Source organism: Camelus dromedarius, chromosome 33 (assembly GCF_036321535.1).
Source record: "Camelus dromedarius isolate mCamDro1 chromosome 33, mCamDro1.pat, whole genome shotgun sequence".
NCBI lineage: Eukaryota > Metazoa > Chordata > Mammalia > Artiodactyla > Camelidae > Camelus > Camelus dromedarius.
Genome location: NC_087468.1, coordinates 13071855 through 13092750, shown reverse-complemented (window position 1 = coordinate 13092750; position 20896 = coordinate 13071855). Strand labels below are relative to the sequence as shown.

General features: G+C 37.4%; 1 protein-coding gene across 3 annotated transcripts in view; it reads right to left on the bottom strand.

The window, feature by feature from the left end:
- The window catches only part of ZC3H6 (zinc finger CCCH-type containing 6), a 47379-nt gene extending 27468 nt beyond the window's left edge, over nt 1-19911 (bottom strand). For 2 of the 3 annotated variants that reach the window (XM_010984889.3, XM_064481924.1), the window contains exons 1-2: nt 19526-19911; nt 1041-1221 (exon numbers count right to left, since the gene is read on the bottom strand). In XM_010984889.3, coding sequence (XP_010983191.3) covers nt 1041-1221; nt 19526-19557 — 213 coding nt within the window. In that variant the 5' untranslated portion in view covers nt 19558-19911. Of the gene's footprint in view, nt 1-1040; nt 1222-7032; nt 7177-19525 lie in introns of all 3 variants that reach the window. The other variant, XM_064481923.1, reaches the window with a different exon arrangement.
- Nucleotides 19912-20896: the final 985 nt, after the last annotated feature.

Sequence of the window (20896 nt, the reverse complement as noted above, 5' to 3'; positions counted from 1 at the left end):
GAGAGATTCACTTGATTAGTATCAGGAGTTCATCAGTCCCAGACCGTCCCAGCACCACCCAGTTTTACATGGCCACCTTACACGCCTGTGTGAACTGGGATCCACTCAAGGCCCCTTCAGTTTCCATTGCTGTTTCTCAGTCTGGCCAACAGGCTTTGCATGTTCACTGGGGACTCATCCATTTGCAATGAAAACTGTTGGGTAATTTGTTTTCTGGAAGTTCCTTTCCCTCCCTCTGCTTCATTACACACAATTGCTGATCCTGTTCTAGTCTGGCTGCTGCCTGTGGTTTGGCCTTATCCATCTGTGTTTTTGAAGTTTGTTGAAATAACCTGTTACTTCACTTTTTTGGTAGACGTTGCCAATGAGTTTTTGGTTTTGCTATACTAGCTGCTCTGTTTTAATGGTGGAAATTCAGGGAATTTCAAAAACTACCCCACTGCTGCTGCCAACTCTTCTCTAAGTTCTCTGTCAGCATCGGTTTCCCTTCTTCTCAACCCCAGTCCATATTATTCTCTACCCAGCACTCAACAGTGCTCTTGATAGCATTTGTTTTCAGTTGGTTCCTGCCTCTCTCCTTCCCATTCCAATGTAATCTCTGTAAGAGCAGAGATGGTTTCACTCATTACAATAACTCCCAGCAGACAGTGCAGAGATTTCCACAGCAAGTATTCGACAATACCTATGAATGAATGAATAAATGAATGGATGGACAATGCCAGTACTGTTTATCTACATCTGTAAAGAATGAAACTTTCTTTCTTTAAGCTTTCAGTATCCCTGCATACTGAAATCTTCCATCAATTGAAAAGATTTATTCTACTTTGCATTAAAGTCACCTTGATTATTTTTTTAAGTCTTTAAGATAATTCACTTAATTATTATGTTCAGAAAATTTATTAAGCACATACATAAAAAGATACGATCTATGTATTTTATAAGAAAATAGGAAATAATTTATACTTTATAATTTTCAGTGTTTTATTTATGAATAACTTTTTATAATTTATCAAAAGAATAAAAAATAGATTCTAACTAACCTTATGTTTCTCACGTTTTCTTCTTTTAGATTTTTTCTTCTCTTTTTCTTTCTTATGTTTTTTTCTTGATTTTCTGTAGGCTTTCTCATTTTTCTGCTTTTCATCCTCTTTTGCTTCCTGTTCTTGTGTTTCTTCAAATCCTGCATCATCTATTTCACCATCTTCTAATTCACCATCTTCTCTGTAGAAGACAATGAAAATTTTAAATTTTGAGATGTCAATTCTAAAATGAATCTTATAGAAACATTTCCAAAAGAAAAAGAAGCACACGCCAAGAATTTAAGTTTTATTCATTTAGCTCAGGGGTTGGCAAATTTTTCTATAAAGGACTAGATAGTCACTATTTAAAATTTGCAGGCCACGTATAGTTTCTGTTGCAAATTGGCCCTTTTTGTATAAACACCCTTAAAGAATGTAAGAAGCAGCTTCATCAGCCACAGTTTGCTAAACTTCGATTTAGATTAAGAGCATCGACTCTCACCAAAGGAACAAATGAATGCACAAGTGCACTACTATCTGAAAGAAGTATTGCAGTAGCTACCATCTACTAAGCTACTGTAAAAGAAAGAGAGAGAGAAAGAGAAATTAAAACACTTCAGGAAGCAAACCTAACTGCAGGAAGGAATTTTTAACTTAGTGGCCCACAGACAGCTATAAATAGCTTTAAAATAAAAGCAATCTATATTAACTCTCACCATCAGAGTAAGCTTCAATGAGTAAAATCTCAATAGATAGATAAGTAACAAAACCTGAACCACAAAAGCAGAATAATAAATTCTTCAACTTGAATCTGTAAAAAACATTCACAGTAAAACCAAAACCTGAATGTTACTTTCCAAATACTAGTATCTTTGCTATTATGGAGGCTAAATCCTAGAAACAAACCTTTCTATTGATCATGACATTTTTATAGTTATAATGCCAATATGTTCATTAACAGTATTTTTAAATGCAAATTAACCAACTTATCTACATGGAAAGATAAATATATAAAATAATTTAAACATTTAATCCTGCTTCCATACAGTCTGAAAAATGCAAACTACTACAAACATTACATGGTGATGCAGAAAAGACAAATATCTTTTATCACTAGGAGCAAATGAGAAGCACCCAAACGATGGTGTGTGCATTTTAAAAATATGTTAAAATTACTAGGAATGTGTGATTTCTGAAATACAAAACTGATCATGTCACTCTCCCACTAAAAATCTTCAGTAATGATGTGATGTCTCAAATATGCTTCAAACAACCGCCTGGAGGTGAAGGAAGTGGTCTCGACAAGACTGGCCATGAGCTGGTCATTGCTAAAACTGTGGGATTTGAGTATAAGGACTTAGTCTACCATTCTATGTGTTTAAAATTTTCCATAATTAAAAAAGCATTATCAATGATTCCCTTCTGACCTGAGGATGATGTCAAAACTCCTTAACTCCAAAAGGCCCTTAACAATTGAGTTCCTGATTAACCAGCTACTTTAAATTTCTCAAGTCTCCAAGCCTTAAACATTGCCTTAGTAACTCTCATGACTGCTCCTCTCAACACCCACCCCCTCACCTCCTTCACCTAGCTAAATTCAATCTTTAGGACCCAGTTTATATGTCACTTCCTCCAAGATGCCTCCACTGACTAACCAGGCTTAGATGAGATGTTCTGTCCTAAGAACTCTCCTGATGATTCTCATTTCGTCATATCTGCACTCTACACATTACATTCAAATGAGCTGTTTATTGGTTGGGGAAAGCAGGATATGTGATTGTGTCTTTCACAGCTGTATCTCTAACCCCTGGGAAGGTGCCCTACTGTTTACTGAATGATTGAATGTAAAATATCCACAACTCTTGCCATTATAGAACAGACACATAATATCACCTTAAGTTGACTGTGAAGTCAATGTCATTTCCCCCCAGTTTCTATCATAAAATAAGAGGAATATGTCTATTTAGGTGGACTTGAAAATTTCATGTGAGGTAGGTTTGACATACTGATTGTTAATTTAAAAAGTTCTGAGCTTTATAATACTGTAATACCTTATGGCCCAAGAAAAATGAGTACATATATATTCACCAAAAGACAAATATAAGGAAGTTCTCAACAGCTTTAGTCATATTTGTAAAAAACTGTAAACAACCCAAATCTCCATGTACAGGTGAATGGATAAATTCTGCTTGACTTATATAATGGAATACTATAAAGAACAAAAATTAACTAATGTACTGCTCTATAAAATATGGATGAATCTTATAGACATAATTATAAGCAAAAGAACCCAGACACAAGAGGCAATTGTTTAATTCCATTTATATGCACTTCAAGAACAGGCAAAACTAATCCATGGTGATGTAACTTAGAATAGTGATTACCTCTTGGAGGGTTATAACTGACACAAAGGGAGTTCTAAGGAGCCTTCCAGGGTGTTAAAATATTCTATATAGATGGATAATGGTGATTACTACATATATACCTGTGTGTAAAAATTCACCAATTCTTAAAAATTCATTTAAGAACTGTGTACTCTACTGTCTATATGTAAAATTTTAAATGCAAATAACAACAAAACCTACAGCTGTTCATCCTTTCTTTTACCACCACTCTCCTCCAACTTGAGCTCCTGAAAGCATAAAAATTTTTATATCTTAAAACCACTAATTTATATTTAGCATTTTGACTAGAGCTATTTAAATACATATAGCACTCAAGCTGAAAACGATACGTATGATTATATTCTACTTTACATGAATTCTTTACCTGTGAAATACGGGTATTTATATGTTATTAAACATAAAACATGGAAAGTTTTCAAATTTTTCTTTCTTCTCTCCCTTAAGCTTTTACCATTTCAGCACTGTAAATATATGTTTGGTTACAAAAAATAGGAGAGAAAAAGGAAATAAAGAAAAGTGATCCATACTTATATGATTCCATGCTTCAAATGCTTTAAAAATTCAGCTTTGAGTACATATGGAAAGCAAGTGTGGCATAATGGAAAGAGGAAGCCTAGTGGGAAGAAAGCTGGATTCTAATTCTAGTTCTGTTACGAAAATAAAAGAAAGTTTTCTTATTGAGCACCTACCAAAGTATCAGATAGTAATCTAGCTCTGTGAAAAATTAACAATAGAAGAGACAATGGAATTAATTAAGAGCACTTGGGATTCTCTAGATTTTGAATTAGCTCAACACTATCATGAAAACTGTTTTGTTTACTAAACCCAAGATAATTTTTTAAACTTAATAAATAAAATTATATAGGTCAATGTATATGGGTAACTTTTTATTAATGTAAAAATAATAATGATCATGTCCTTTTTAGAGAATCATATTCATGTTATGGATATGTTCATAACTGTCCAGTTAATAAAATTATTTTAAAAATAATTTATCTCTTAGGCAAATCCATAAAGACAGATCAGAGAGAAGAATGGGAAGTGACTGTCAATGAGTATTGAGTTTCTCTTAGGAGTGATGAAAGTGTTCTACAATTAAGACAGTGGTAATTGTACAACTCTGTGAACATCCTAAAAACCAGTGAATTGTATGTTTTTAAAAGTGAATTCTATCTCAATAAAGTTGTCATTTAAAAAAATAATAAAATAAAGTTAAAAAAGATTTTATCTCTAGATTTCAATATCCAGATTAGCGACAACTAGAGAAAATCATACTATGACATAAACTAAAGACTCTGAAATGGGTCAATTCCCTCACTGTCCATGATATATTCTTATTCGGAGGTAATTATTCACTAAATCCTTATAAATTGATATGCCTCAATAGAGAAGTCTACCTTTCTCCATTCTGGTATTGTTGGCTATTAAAGTAAATTAACCTGAACCAGTCTTACCTCCACAGGTAGTTTCTGCTTTTTCTTTATGCTTGCCTAAAGGCTCCTGTTACAAGCTACAGACCAGAAACGAGTCTTTTGGAAGAAACACAAAAGCCTCAATAAAAGACTATCCAAGTACTCCTGATGGATGATATTACAAAGACATTACTCCTGAACACAAGTTTCTTGGCATAAGCTGACATGATCACTACAAAAAAGACATTTTTTGGAGTAGACAATTTCATAGAAGTAAACTGCTTATTCTAAGACCAACAGACCACAATTCTCTAGATGCTTCAAACACTTGCCTGTAGCACTTTTCATGCTTCATTCTAATTCACCCTATCATTTCTCCGTTGTCATGCACGATAATACAGGGGGACTGCTCTGTACCGGCGTCCTGGTAACCTTCACTTCTCCACACAGGCTACACAGGCCAGGCTCAACCGCAGGCTGACCTAAGCCTTAGCATTCGCCCCGTGGTCCTCCAAAGTAGGGAAAGGTGGGCAGTTTTGGGAGGTGCTGCTGCCAGGCTACTTCTCACCCACCTCCCTGTTTTGTGGGAGCCTGCTGTAAGGCAATTTCTCATCCACTTTTCCTGGTTCCAGGAGGGTTTAGATTTTCCACCTTGCCCACTCCCTACCATACAGCTGCAGGCTAAAAACAAAAAAATCGTGTAGCTGCAATATGGAGTATACTGTTCCTCAGCACGAGCGCCCTACCACTCACGTGACCTGTGATTCTCTGGCCTCTGTGGTTTCGGTGTTGCCCTGCTGGATGAGAGACAGGGGGAGCTGACCCCATGCTCATCCTGCACTTGTTGTCTATGTATGAAATTAAATATCTGAATCTTTCTGGCTGAACCCGTAAGCAGGCTTCACAGAAAACTTGTTTGGGTCTAGGATTTGCCGAAGCCCACTCTGGCTTTTCCCTTCAACCTGTATAGCTTATAGGTCCCTTTAATTAAGCCCTGATCTAACTCCTACCTTACACCTCCAAACTAGATTATTTCCCCTCAGGGAAAATACTGGCTGGCCATACTGGGGCCATGGAAGAGCTACCTGACTTGAGTTTTTGTGATTTGATGTTTATCCCCAAACTGGACCTGGAACATTTACATCGTAGATGGTTTATCTTATTTCAGATTCAGAAATTTCAGAAAAAGTTTCTCTTTACAAATTACCAATGGTAAAATCTGGATACCTACCAGCCTTCAAATCACTTTTATCCTTCTCATTTACCCAACATTCTTACACCCTCTGGACTGTATACGGTTTGCAGAAACTCATCTTATCCCTTTATGACTACCTACAACCATGGCGATTTTTCCTTGGTTTGTTTTACTCCCCAAGCCAGTCTTAAAACTTAGTCAAAGTCTCAACCCAAATACAAATTCCTTCAGTAATGGGACTTCATACAAATATATAAACAAAATTAAATATTTTAATTAGCTAATATCTTCCATAGTCCTATGATAACCTTTGCAAATTTTGTTTAATTCTGTGTAAGTTATCTGTACCTCACAGGCAACTGAGAACTCCTTTCTCTCACTTTGTTCTAAGTGCTCTTTTGTTTTCAAAACTATGTGTGGCCCTTCTAATCTTTATTTCCTGAGTCAACAACATGCCTTCTTGTATCTACTTCATCAAAACCTAACTTGCATATATAAATAATAAGTATATATAATAATGTAGTAATTAGACATTTTTAGATATTTCCTTCCCATCTCGTTCGGGAGATCATACTTCTCTGGGAATCTCTGAAGGGACCGATCTCTCTAGACAAAAAACCCTGTTACTCCCTTAAAGCTGGATACATTAGGGTTCTATTTTCAATTAAAGCTAGAATCATTAGGGTTCTGTTTTCAACTAAGGGGGTCATACAACTTGAAAAATATATTAAAAACGTGTTACTAACATTGACTGAAAAGATCAATAATACTATAAAGCCCTAGAAGTACAATAAACTAAAGTCATCAATCAAAGTGGTTGCAGACACCACCACGGCGCTGGATGTTTCGCTGGTGAGCCAAGAAAAATATTTAATACACAGCTAATACTTCCTGCTTCGCATGGAACAATACCACAGGGAAAGCTGACCAATCTATACTCAGATTAAAAGAAAAGACAACTTGGCTATCAAATGTAGAAAGAAGGAGTCTTAAGATCTGACCTCCTGATCAAAGTGAGGGAATCTTTGGTCATCACTCTGAAGAGCCTTCCAGTTTCTCCTTACAACAGTCACGGCTACGCTCACTTTTCTTTCAATGCCTGGTCTCCAGGGTCAGAGCTGCTACTTGTACAGCTGTTATTCCATCTGATGGTACAAAAATTTATTTTTGTAACAGAAGGAAAATAAAGGGACTCATATTCAGTCAAGCCAAATACCAAGGCCTTTAATCAGAGTTCCTACAAAGATCATAACCCATACAGCAGTGAACTTGTGACCTGCTGTCCTATGTCAGTGGGATGAAGGCGAGGCTGTGAAAATACAACTCTGCCAAGTTCCCAGCGTGTGCATACAGAAGTGCTAACTGTACACCCATGAGCCTAAAAGAACTTTCATATTCCCTCCTTAGACATCTTCATAAAGCAATGTCTGTGCTTTTGTGACATAAGCAGAAAAAAATCAGAAGGAAGAATTTCTAGTTCCCAAATGAACCAATCAGATCTGAATACCTAGAATTCCTCCCAATATGTAATAAACGTTTCATATTCTTCTTTATCCCTTCCACTTTCAATGTGAAGACACACTGAACTCACTTCTTACCCAGCAAGCAGATTAAAAGATTAACTCTGCTTTTTTTTTTTAAGCTTTGGTGTAGCTTTATTAATCCTTGAGAGCCATATAGAGACTTTTATTGGACAAACTATAAAATATGTAAATAAATCATAGTTAAAATCCTAAAGGTTAAAATGATGCTTAGACTCAGATTATGTTTACCTAGGGCCAGAAACCCCTGACTGATTTCTAGATGTGAGCTGCTAATTTGACCCTGAGCATCAGGAAACAGGGTAAAGTATCAGACAACGGTACTTTCAGGAAAAAACCGGACTAGTTGCTCAAGAGAAGCACATTTTTTTTCTGGGAGTAAGATCGGAGAGAAATTTCTCCTCTGAGTCGTCATAAAGGCAGTACTTTCTGATACAGAGGACAGTACCTGAGACAATGGACACTATCCTCAATACTGTCCATACAACCCACATAAACAGTTCACAACTTACAGCATGCCCCGGTTTGAACCAAGGGCATGCTGCTTCAGTTCGAATGAGGAAAAGCAATTACATGAGGAAACAAAGTAATACTGTCCAAATTCACAACTGTCTGACGTTTTGATTTAATCCAGAGATGAAATCCACAACAGCTAGAGCAGCAGTTCTCAAAAACTGTATGTTTATTAGAATCTTCTGTCCCTCAGCAAAAAAACAAAACAAAACAAAAAAACCATTCATTCATTTAACACATATTTATTCACCACCGACTCAGTGGGGATACAATGGTAATCAAGAAGGAGATATGGTTTTCTTCTCTCACAAAGTTTTCAATGTAGTGACAGGGGAAACAGATATCAATCAAAGAATCATACAAATAAATATAAAACAACAACCATACATGAAGCAGGTAAAAAGTGCTATGAGTGCATACAACAGGGGAAAGTCATCTGTCCAAGGAAGTCTGGAAGTCTTTCCCTGAGGAAGTCAAGAACGAACTGAGATGAGGAGGTAGCCTGGGAGATAAGGCGTAGGGGAAGGGCCTCTGGCAGACAGAGAAAACAGGATGAGCAAAATTCCTGTGCAGGGGAACTGAGACAGGAACTGAGAGGAGGCCAATCACTGGATCACAGAAGGAAGCGGGGAAGCTGGTTCACAATTGTGCTGGACTGATGGGTAGCACTAGATCATGCAGAGCTTTGACCCTGCTAGGAGTTTCTCCTATAGAAATGAAAAAGCACTGAAAGCGTTTCCAGGAAAGAAGGCGATGTAACTAGATCTCCATTTTGAAAGATAAATTTGATTGTGAGTGAAAAACAGACCTAGAAGAGAAACAAAACAGATGCAGGAAAAGCAGCGTGCCACTGCAATAATCCAGCATGGGTCCAAAGCAGAATACATACGGAGACTCTGAAACTAGACACGGCCCACTCAGATACACTCACTGTTACTGATGGGAATGTTTTTTTCTCCATCAATGTTGAGGCAAAAAAAAAAAAATTAGCTAAAAACTACTAACACTGAGAAATGAATAGACTATTATCCTTCGTGCAATCCTCTGTGAACATTACATTCCCATGATTTATACCTTGAAAATGTTACCTCATTATTGCTGAGGCCATTACTTTGAATAGGGTCAACATTTTCCTTAAAAACAGTAAGGATATGAATCAATAATATTTTAACTTTCTCTATCAGAGCAGCACATAATCCCACTCATTTAAGCCTCAAATTTTTCAAAGACGGCACTATAATTATCCGATGCAGTAATTAATATATCAGAAACATATTACTGCAACATCGAAATTCAAGCAATATAACTTCTTGGTAAACTTCCCAGTATAAATCTGGTGCATGGTGCAGAGTACATCACGAGGTTATTAAATTTAAAGACCTTCTGACAAAGAAAAGGAGTCCTCAGAGGGAGATTTATGCTTTTATTTAAACATATTTTCAGGAAATAACAAAGATTAAAAGCAAATGAGCTATACATTCAACTAATGAACTTGGAATAGTGCAAACCCGAAAGAACAAGAGTGAAAATAATCAATATAAGGGCAGAAACCAACAAAATGGAAAACAAAAACAGTAAGAGAATACAAATAAAACTACAGGCTATTTTTTTTAAAGCACCACCATTCACCATTCACTACAGCACCAGCTAGTCTTAGTCCTGCAATTACTCAAATCTAGGTACTAACAAATAGAAAATGTAAATGATTCCATCTTAGCTGTACCTTGTTAAAAAGAGAGTAAGTTAACTTCATTTCCCCATTACCTTGGACAAACCTTTAAAAAACTTCGGTCCGTCAGAGGATCATGGATGTATGATTTTAACAAATAAATTTAAGAATATTTCTCAGCAATTTTTAGTCTACTTTTTTATCACCTAATTCTTTCACTATTTCTCTATCTTCAATTCAAACTGATGTGCTCATGATAAACAGTAATTTTGAAGTAAAATAACATAATCCAAATTTGTAGTTTAAATGTTATTTTTATATCATCCTGTAATGTGATGTAGTTAATTACTGAGCACCTCTTAGGCTGCCAGGCATGTTAGATCAATTTATTTCATCTTTCTGTTAACTCTATGAAATGCAGTTGACCCTTGAACAGTATGCGCATTAGGGGCCCTACCGTCTGCACATAATTTATAGTTGGCTCTCCACATCCCAGGTTCCTCTGTAACCATGGTTCTGCATCTGTGGATTCAACCAACCTCAGAACATGTAGTACAGTGTCTTTACTATTGAAAAAAGTCCCCATATAAGTGGACCCATGCAGTTCAAACCAGTGATGTTCAAGGGTCAACTGTAACTGTTAATACCCTCATTAAACTGGTGAAGAAAGAATACAAAGAGCTTAACTAACTCTGCTAGTAGATGACACAGCTAGAACCCAGCCCAGGCCATCTGATTCCCAGGACCAGCCTTCTTACCATGTGGTAATAATAGCAACAACATGTGTTTGGTCTTAGGAAGAAACTGCAAATAGCTAAACCCCTTAATAGCAGCTAATGTAGAGAAGATTAAGAACCTCACTAACTGGTGGATAAGATAGGGGGTGTTTACTGCAAAATTCTGTCAACATTTTTGTGTTTGAAATAATAAAATCTGAGGGAAAAGAAACTTTATCAACACAAAATTCAGGTGTTATTTTAAGAGATGATACAGAGAAACTGCTGAGATCTGAAAGCTGCATTTCTGATATGCAAAAGTAAATGAGAGTTACTTCAATTTCACAGGAGTTATTTTAATATTTTTTAGGAAACAGAGCCACCAGACTAAACCAGTTGTACTGATAAAACAGGACGTGGAGTTTTTGAGATGCTATAGGGTTTTTTTTTTTAAACTGAATAGTATTTTTTAAGTGCTCAAAGGGTAACAGTCAAATTTTTTCATTGTACAGATTTTCTTTAAATGAGCTAAAAAGACAGTAAAATCATGCAGAGCTGAAAAATAGCTCTCCCTATTTCACTGCAGGGTTCCAGGCAAGCTGATAAAAAGTAGTGCAGTTTAGGTAAGAGCCTACTAGGTGAAATCCTCCACAGCAAAGTCAGAAGAGGGAAAGAAAAGAGGAATGTTGGAAGAAATGAAAATTGCTGTTATTACTAAGGCTTGCTGTTCAATTAAAAAAGGGGGGCTAAGCACCAACATCCAGAAAAGAAAGTGGAACACTTAATCAGGTAATTGGTTTTCACCTAAAGAGGACCCCAAACCAAAATCAAACAAACAAGAAAACACTCATTTAATGAGGACCCAGGGTTCTAGCAAAGTGAGATCACTGAACTTGGAAATTAAGTGTCAAGTAAGAATAACGAACAGCAATAGACTTCTTAAAAGGACTATTTAATGCTTTAAACTTGTGCTATGTTAGAACTGAATACTTAAAAAGACATCACAGTAGGGGAGAAGAAAGGCTCTCGAGCCAGAAGGGAGTGAGTTCACATCCTGCTCCTCGGCTGCAGGCTACCTACATGAACTCGAATAAATTCTCCCACCCCCTAATATTCCGTTTCCTCATCCGCAATATGGAACTCCGAATTTACCACCGCAGAGTCAAGGATTAAGAGACTTAAAGTTAGGTAATTACTTAGCACTGTACCTAGACAGCCCTAAACAAAAGTTTCCTCTCTTCTTGTGAGGTACTCAAAATACACGCACTTGAATAAAATGGGCATGCCAGGCGACAGGTACTTCCCCCAGACACCGGGAAGGTTGTAAATCCAAGGCGCATGGATGCTAAGGAGAAATGTCTCTAATTTTCCTTCTGAGAATAACAATGAAAAACCATCTAAAACAAGTAAAAGCAGAAAGGAACCCGAGGTAGGCCACATGCAGTCTGCTCCTGAGGGTATTTCTAGTTATTCTATCATTAAGCAATACTTAGCAACAACAGTCTGTGTGAGCGCTTCTGTACTTCCAAAGTCTCCTGAATGCAGCAAGACTCAAGATGGAGTGTAATACCAGTATTCCCAGCAATTATGGGGACATACATATTCACGACGATCCTAAGTAACTAAGAAAAGGATAAATCAATGTCTATTTAGTAAGACAGGAAGGCATCCCATGTATTTTTTTTCAGTTTCTTTGAAAAAAGTTCACAAATTTAGTTCTTGATATAGTATCAGTTAACGCTTAATTTCCTGCCCCTATTCAGTGCCAGCCAGGAGGTACTGCTGTATATTAATTTATGAAATTTAAAAAATTTTTGATATATCCTTAAACTTGTGTTTAACATCATGAAAGAAAACCATACCATTCCTCAACCTCTATGCCATAAGCAGAGACAAACTACACAATTAAAACTAAATTAGCTTGCTATAATTTTTTTTTGAGACTACATTAAAAAATTCATTTTTATATTTCGTTTACTATCTTGGCTATCTCACTAAGCTAAAATTCATTTACTTTCATTCCCTTTCAAATTATTCTTTTGATTTAGGCCCTCTAGCGTACACTGAAGAAGCTAGAAATTCAACAGAAACAAATTCTCAGCAAATAAAATAGCCATACAATTTGAAAGCCAGAACACACTCTTCTAAGCATCCTGCCATCAAAACAAAAGTTGAAGAAGTCTCGTTGGAAGAATCTACAAGGCGCCAGGTGAAATTGCCTGTGACCCAATAATATCCAAAAAGCATTCTTGGTCTGTAAGTGTCCAGTATCCCAAGTTAACTGATAATCAGATTAACTATAACATGAGGTACTGGGGCTCCAGGATTTGAGGAGGGTGGTGGGAGTAGATTAAAAAAAAATCCAAAATTAGGCTTCACCTAAACTACCCAGCTAAAGCACATTTCTCCATTCTGCCTGGCCTGCTTCACATCAGTTCTCGTATCCCTGAACGTGACATGATCAGGGACTGCGTGATCATTAGTTCAGTGTAACAAGGGCATATGCAAAAAAGCCATGTCATTTGAATTTACTGTGAGTATCTGAATATTCATTTTCCAAGTTAAGAAGGTGTTTTAGGTCCAGTTTAGAATGAGACTCTCTTTGTGTGCTTTATGTATTGACATTTTATCAAACAGATGAAGTATAAATGTACATTAGTGTTAACAGGAAAATACTGCAATTGATGATTATGAAAGCTATTTTATATACAAAAGAAATTACTTTTCAAATAGTCAAATAGAAAAATAGAGTAATAATATTAAGAAAGTAAGCTAACTGATGACTTTAGGAAGAATATTATATTCTTTTTGAGCTGGCAAATGAGTATAAAAATTTAAATAAAAAATAAAGTAGAATAACAGAAATTATGTCATAACTCTAACTTCATTCAATTATTTAGCATACTAATATTCATAACATTCAACAAAATAACTTCTAAAGACTATGTTTAATTTTTAATTATTTAATTCCCTAAATGTTTCAAGAAAAAATCCTATTTGGGAATTCACATTTTCGGGGATCAATTAAAAGCAGAATATTAACTCTGCTACTTCAAAATTTTAAGAGAAGAAAAAAACTCCAAAGTAATATGCAACATAATCAATCATCTTTGCCCCAGATATTTAAAATATATGTAAAAAAGAAAATGTTAGAGGGAAAAAAGGTTACCTCAACTATCCTGTATTCCACTAATCTCAGTTGAAAATGACCCTCCATTCACTATCTGTCATGTGCATTACAGCAATCATAGGAGCAACCTAACAGGCAGAGATGAAAACTGTTACTGTATTACAATGTCCTATTTTTAAAATTACACCACCAAAATTTCTAATAATAAATTGTCATAATTTGAGATAATATTTCAGGTTTACTCACATAATACAGAAGTTTAATCTATGGCTTCAGCCCAGCTTTAGTCTTATATTGGTTTTCACACTTGCACATTTTACATTCGAAAAAATGTGTATTTGGTGCAATATATACACACAGCCAAAAATGTTAATATTTCTTACTTAAATGTATTACTCTATTTCATCTGTTTACACGAAACTTAATTTTAAAAGACACCTATGTATTCCAAGGATGTAGAAAAGAAATCAACCTGCAACTTCCTTTACAGGACAAACAGTAGAGGTTATAAAGAACTCAACCCCACACACAGGTACTGGTGATCTCACATTTTATTGTCAGCTGCCAGTGTTCAAGGAAAACCCAAGCAAAGAGCTGCTAGTTTTTCAGATCTCTTGACTTTTCAAGGAATTTCTTTAATAGGTGGGGTTTTTTGCTAAAAATTTGCAGATTTAAGTTAGTTAGATTTAACTGATTTCATAATCCCTTAAAATATAATGTGAAAAATGAATACCTCAAAAATGATATTGAAATTAAGAATGCCCTCAGAACATTCGACCATAAAACCCTAAAAAAGATGAACCAGGGCAGAGATAAGGAGGTCAGACAAAATGACAAAATTTAAGATAGTAACATGCAGTGAAAAGAAATGTACCCATCAGAAGAGAGGGTTTGTTAGCAATGTAAGCGATGAAAAAGGAAAGGTAGAGAGACAAATGTGAGCAATGCCTGTGGAAGCACTGCCCAGGAGAGAGGCTGTCCTGTAAGACAGACAGGTGCAAGTATCTGCTTGGCAGATATACTGTGGAAATAAAAGTATCACTTTATTGGAGCCTGATGCCATTTAAAATTCTTGTCATTTATAATCAGATGCCTCAATCTAATCCCACGCTCTTGTTCCTTAGGCAATTCTTCCTTAGCAATCACAAACTTGTATCTCTAAGTGGTCAGGCAGGTCACCTAATGAGGGAAGCAGACCTCGGGTACTGAGTTTGCAAAGAAAGTATGAGCGATATACTATTACAGACGATAGAGAACATGAGTCAAGCCTAATGCACTGAAACGCAAATATTTTTAAACTTTCTGTCAGGCAAACAACAACGTGGGCCAATTTTAGGCTTGAAGGCCTCCCACATGCAAAACCTGCAGCGCTCTTCCATTCAAGTGTTCAAATATCCCTAATTTAGTATACCCTGAACTATTCTCAACCCTCATTTTCCTTTATCCTGCTCTGCAATCATCCTTGAAACTTTCTCCTCCCTTGGCTTTTAGAACACTTGTCTTCTTCGTGGTCAACTACATACAAACCTAGGTGATCTCACTATTTCATCTAACATCTCTGCTAAGAACTCCCAGATCTTTATCTCCCGTTCTATCAACTCTTAAGAAATCTCTCATGAATGTTGCCTTCTGTCTGCTTTCTCACTGCTGACGCTTTTGATCAGGTCCTAATTACTCAATTTCTAGACTTTCACAATAGCTTTGACTCATTCCTTCTTTCATGCTACACATCCATTAGCAAATTAAAATTACTGACTTCTTAAAGTAGGAAGGAAGATTGGAAATAATCTAGTTCAACTACCTTATTTCACAAATAAGAAAAATAATCAAGAAAAAGAAGAGTTAACCAAGCTACAGGGAAAAACTAGGATCAGAACCCAGGTTTTATCCAGAATACAGGGTTCAGTACTTATTATTTATAACTTAGATGACTGATTTCTTGAATATGTGTAAGCATATTTGACTGTCCTTTATGACTGGATTACCACAGGCTGTTGATTCTTATTTTGTGGTTGGCTTTATTCCTTTGATAACTATGTAAGTTTAAAAAGCTAAAGCTCTAATGTGTTCTCAGAAACATGATTAGTACATATATGTAAACTAAAAAAAAGTGCAGTATATTGAATATATGTATTTACATGCAATATAATGTATTTGTGCAGTCAAACTGTAATAATTCTACCTAATAAAACTGAAAAAGAAAAAGAAAATACAATCATTTTCGAAGCACAATAAATGGAAAAAAAAAATACAGGGTTCTCTTAAACATACCACATTACAATCCCAAACAATTCAAGAAGTAAAGACTAGAATTTATTAGATTATTTCCCTGTGCAAACTTAATGAAGAGTTAAAAATAACACTGCAGGTAGGAGTCTGTATAACCTGAATTCTTACCTAAGCACTATCTGTGCAATAGTACCTCATGGAAATAATGCAAGAATCAAACGAAAACCCTATTACAAATGGAAAGTGTAATCATTTTCTTTATCCTCACCCCTTCACTCTCCAGTGTGAGGTTTCAGTTCTTATGTGGGGGTGAGGGAAAGGAGGAGGAAGCACAAGCTACACTTGGGAAGAGTTGGAGTTCTGTTGCTCTTGGTTTGCACGAGGAAGGAAAGCAGGGAGAGGAGGGGAAGGTGCACGGGTTGTTCCTAATGGGCAGAGGATAAGCTCCTCCCAAAGGAAAACGATTACTCATACCTCCTATCAGTTCAAGTCTCTGAATCAGAAGCTCTCATACTGTTCATGTGAAAATTATCTTTTTTCCTAGGGCAGGCCCTGTAAAACTTTTTGCCTTTAGCGTACTTCAAAACACTATGTAATAGTTACTTGGGTATATAATTATCTTTCCTACTCAACTGTCGATGTGTTCACAAGAGACAAATAGTATTTAGCCTTTAAGAGTTACTTGTGAATTGTTTTAATTCGGTCAACATCCAGCTGAAATATAAAGCCAGGTGGCTGGAGCTGTGCCTAAGAGAACTGGTGAAAGGGAAGAACTGAGTGAAAAGAGAGGCAGGAACTTTATCTCCCTTTGACTTCCCCAACTCCTTCTCCACCTCTATTATTTACTTTTAAAGATCTATGAAAAAGTCCTCTACTAACCTTCTACATATCCGCAAGTTTATTTACAGCTATTTTTATATTAATAATACTTTATAAAATGTTTTCACTCCAGGCATGAAAATGTTTAAAGGTAAGTACAAATGTTTTTTTTTTAAGTTAACTAATTTAGCAAACAAATCTTATGCAAAATGTTCACCATATAAAACCTGCACGAGAAAAGAACTTTTTCACAGGAAAAAAAAAACTGTGCATTCTATGAATTTCCAATTACATGGAGAATCTCATTCTCATGTAAACTATCATAGTACTATTTCAGTTTGTATAATTAAAGCAGTTGTAAATAAAAATCATAGATTTAACTTTTTTTCCTGCACTTATGCAACATACCTTAATTTTCAAAAATGTCAGAGAGAATATCCTTGAGACAATGCCTGGCTCTAAATACCAGAATTCATATATCTTCACAGAAACTTTTATTACAGTATAAAATAACTATAATATGGAAGCAGAAAATATTTTGGGATTCCACAGATTAGCCCATTTTCTCACAAATTTAAGTATCATCTAGGGAGCCTATTAAAAATAACAGATTACCACACTCCTCCCCTAGAGATTTTGATTCATTGCCCTAGGCAGTACAAAAATCTTTACTCCTTATAGTGATTCTGATGACTAGCTAAAATTAACATTAATTCTCAATATGGTTCTCAATTTGGTACAGATTAGAACTACTTGAAGAGCTTTAAAAAAAAAAATCTTAAAACCCAGGCTGAAGCTCAGACCAATGGAAACGACTTCAACACTTTTTAAAAAGCTCCCCAGAGTAGGTTGAAAACAACCAATTCTGTAGAACTTGAAAAATTCTTGTACAATCCTCTTATCAATTAAGAAACTAGGTTTGCTCAAGTTCACAAAGCTAAGTGGTACCGAAGTTGGAGCTAGAACTGTTTTTCCTGACTCCTACACTGTGTTTTCAGATATACTCCTTTTTGTTTTTCTATAGTTTGACCAAAAAAGGTGTGAAAAAGATAAACCTTGTCTTCTTGCCTCAGAATAATACTGCCACCTAACTGGACAAATTAAAATGGAGCTAATCTTTCTTTTTGTTTCAGAAATCACTAGATAATATCATTTTCTTAATCCTAACATAAAACAAAAACAAAAAAAGACTAAATACACTACTGCTTAATCTCTAGTTCCTAGGGCTAAGCTGGTAATATATCTCACAAAGAATTCTTTAGATTTTTCTTTTTAATTTCTAATTCAGTATTTTAAACTTTCAAATTCTTTTTGAAGTCTGGCATCACAATTCCTTACTAGCAAAATTAACTGGGTATCTGAATTTGGCAACATGGTTTCTTCCCTATGTAGAATACATAATTCCTCAGATTAAAGTTGCTCTGTGAACTAACAGGAGAATAGATTTCCTTCTTCCACACAACAGAATGAATCTCAGGCTGCAGTAGCAAAACCCCATCATTGGTTTGTCCACAGATACTCAGAGTGGGAAACTTCTCAAGATAATAGTTAACCCATTCCCAGAATTTTCTCATTTTCTTAACAGGATAATGTAAAACAATCATGAAAAATGTGTCAAATGCAAGCTTGTGTACCCATAATTTTTATTTTAAGGGCGCTTTTGACTTTCTAAAAATTACATGTTTAACTGACTTGCCTTCTGGAGATCTACATTTATTATTACGGTACCAAAATTGCTGAAATAACATTTTTACCCCTCTCAAGGTTGCTGGATATTTCTATATTTCAGATTTCTGTAATGTTTGTGATTCCTGCTTTCGGATTTTAAAAAAGTGTTTGATAAACTTTACCAAAAGCAGATCACATTACTCCACAAGTAAAACTTCAGCAACGTGTACACAGCCTAGAGTACCTTGTAGACTTTCGATTAATTCTATTCACGAGGGAGTAATTGCCAGGTTCTGGATTTTTAAATAGTCTAAATAATAATCAGGTGCAATGGATTCTGTTCCAGCAATTTTGATGAATGAAACTCCACCCTTTCTTTTTTAACAATCAACATGGACATCAATATAAATTTAAAACCTAACCAAAACTTAAGTATGCTATTTGCGCTATTTAAAATATGTAAATATCCCCAAAGCATTAAATGGAACCAACAATGTGCCTCTTAAGACATACAAAAAAATAAAAAAATCAGAGTCTCGGTTAAATGTTCAAACGATACATAGTTTTTAGAAAGCCAGGCTAGACTGGTTAATCCATGGAGTTTTTACTTCAGGACAAAAAAACTGTGCTACGCCAAGATTTGCCAAGCCTAACTACTTCGTGTTAACATCTGAAACTTGCCATTGCAAATTCCGAGGGGTAAGACAAACACATGGCTTTCTGCGGTCGCTTCAATTTTTCCTAAGAAAGAACCAAAAAACCCAAACATGTTTATTTTCAGGTGTGCGTTAGCGTAGTAGTCAAATAAGTCACCAGTTACTGAAAATTCTTGGCGGGTCCTCTTTCGACGTGAACGCCGGACCCCGCGCCGGGTTCCGCCTCCTCCAAGCCCAGGCTGGACCGCAGCACCGAGCCCGCACGCGGCAGTCGCCCGGCGCCGACCGAGCCCGCCCGGGGGCGGGGGGCTCGCAAGTGCGGCCGGGGGCGGGGCCGGCCGGGAAGGACCCCGGCGCGGGGAGGCGGGCGCGGCCGGGCCGACCTCCCCCGCGGCCGCCAGCCTGGGCTTGACATCAGGGCGCACGTCATGGAACTGATGGAGCCACACAGAGACGGCTAAGTCATGCAGGAGGCGCGCGGCCCCGGCCCGCTCCCGCCGCCCCAGACCCCTCCTCTCATCCGACAGAAAGACAGACAAGAAGGGTTCCCGACCTGTCGTGCCCTGCATGTTCAGAGTCTGTCATGTTTGGTCAAGAACGGGGCGGGGCTGGAGGGCAGGTCTGCGAGGCCGGCGGCGGCGGCGGGGCGCGGGGAGGATCCCTGCGCCGCCTGCGGGTACCTGCTCCCGGCCGCCGCCGAGAGGTGACGAAGTGGTAAAAACTCACGGTTACTAGTGAGCGACACAGACACAGACTTTCCAGTCTATTAACAACCACGCCAGAGAGGTGGGGCTCTAACTGCAAACACTGGGCCACGGCAGGCCCCGCGCTGCCGGCGCTGCCGCTTTAGTCTCTATTCGCCGCCGGTGGCTGAGGCTTGGGAGCGGGCGGGCGGCGCGCAGCGACGCGGGGATTTGGATAGTGGCCGTAACGGTGATTTCTCCTCACCAACATGGCGGCACCCGAGACAGGCTGCTCGATAAAATGGCGCCTGCCGCAACACCTAGCCCGGGACTAAAGGGCAGGAGAGATTCCTCCGCGTGCCGCGGCCGTTGTCCAGCCCTCCGGGGCCGAGCGCGCTGCCCATTGGAGGAGACAGCCCGTCAATCATCCGCGGGGGCGGCCTCCAGCCTTCCCCGGCGAAGCGGCGGAGGAGGCCGTCTCTGATGGCGGGGCCGGGCGGTGCCTGGGGTAGTTCTGGGCGGGGGAGGCGTCCCGCGGGGACTGGCGCTGTCCCTCCGCGCCTCCCGGGCCGGTCCGCGCCGGTCCTCGGTTTTCGCTGCGAGTTGTCGCCTCCCAAAGATGGAGCGTTTCAGACATTCCCTAACAAACGTCCTCCTAAAAGCCATTAGCCAGTGTGGGCAGGGGTGAGATAGTAACACGCGGCTGCCAAGTCGTCATTTAAAAAACCCCAAAACAAAAGCCTTCGTTGCTTAAATAATGAGGAAATGTACTTTCTTCTTCAAGGTTGTGGAGAATATCTTTTTGTAATGTTTAATGCTCGGAATCTCGTTTTGAGAAAAATAGCTTGGCATGTAACTTTTTCTGATATTTAATGCTAAATTTACCTACCAGGTTATTAATAAAAGAAAAATCGCTAAAAGAATCATGTAAGCTTTAAATTATCGCATAAAAAATTAACATCATTATTTATAAAATACTTACAGTATTTTATAAATGAAAACAACAAGGTATTACTTTTTACTCTTGTGAACGTGATCTTTAGGGAAAAAAATTTTAATGACAACATTTTGGCCTATTTAGTATACTAAGTTTTGAAGGAACGTCCTTGGTTTTTTATTAACATGATGGATTAATGCTTAATCCTCTCAAATATGTGACTTGTTTTGAGTAAATATGTTTTGCTGATGCATTGTATTCAGAAGCAATTGCAATTAGATTAAATTCTAAATTTTAAAATTTT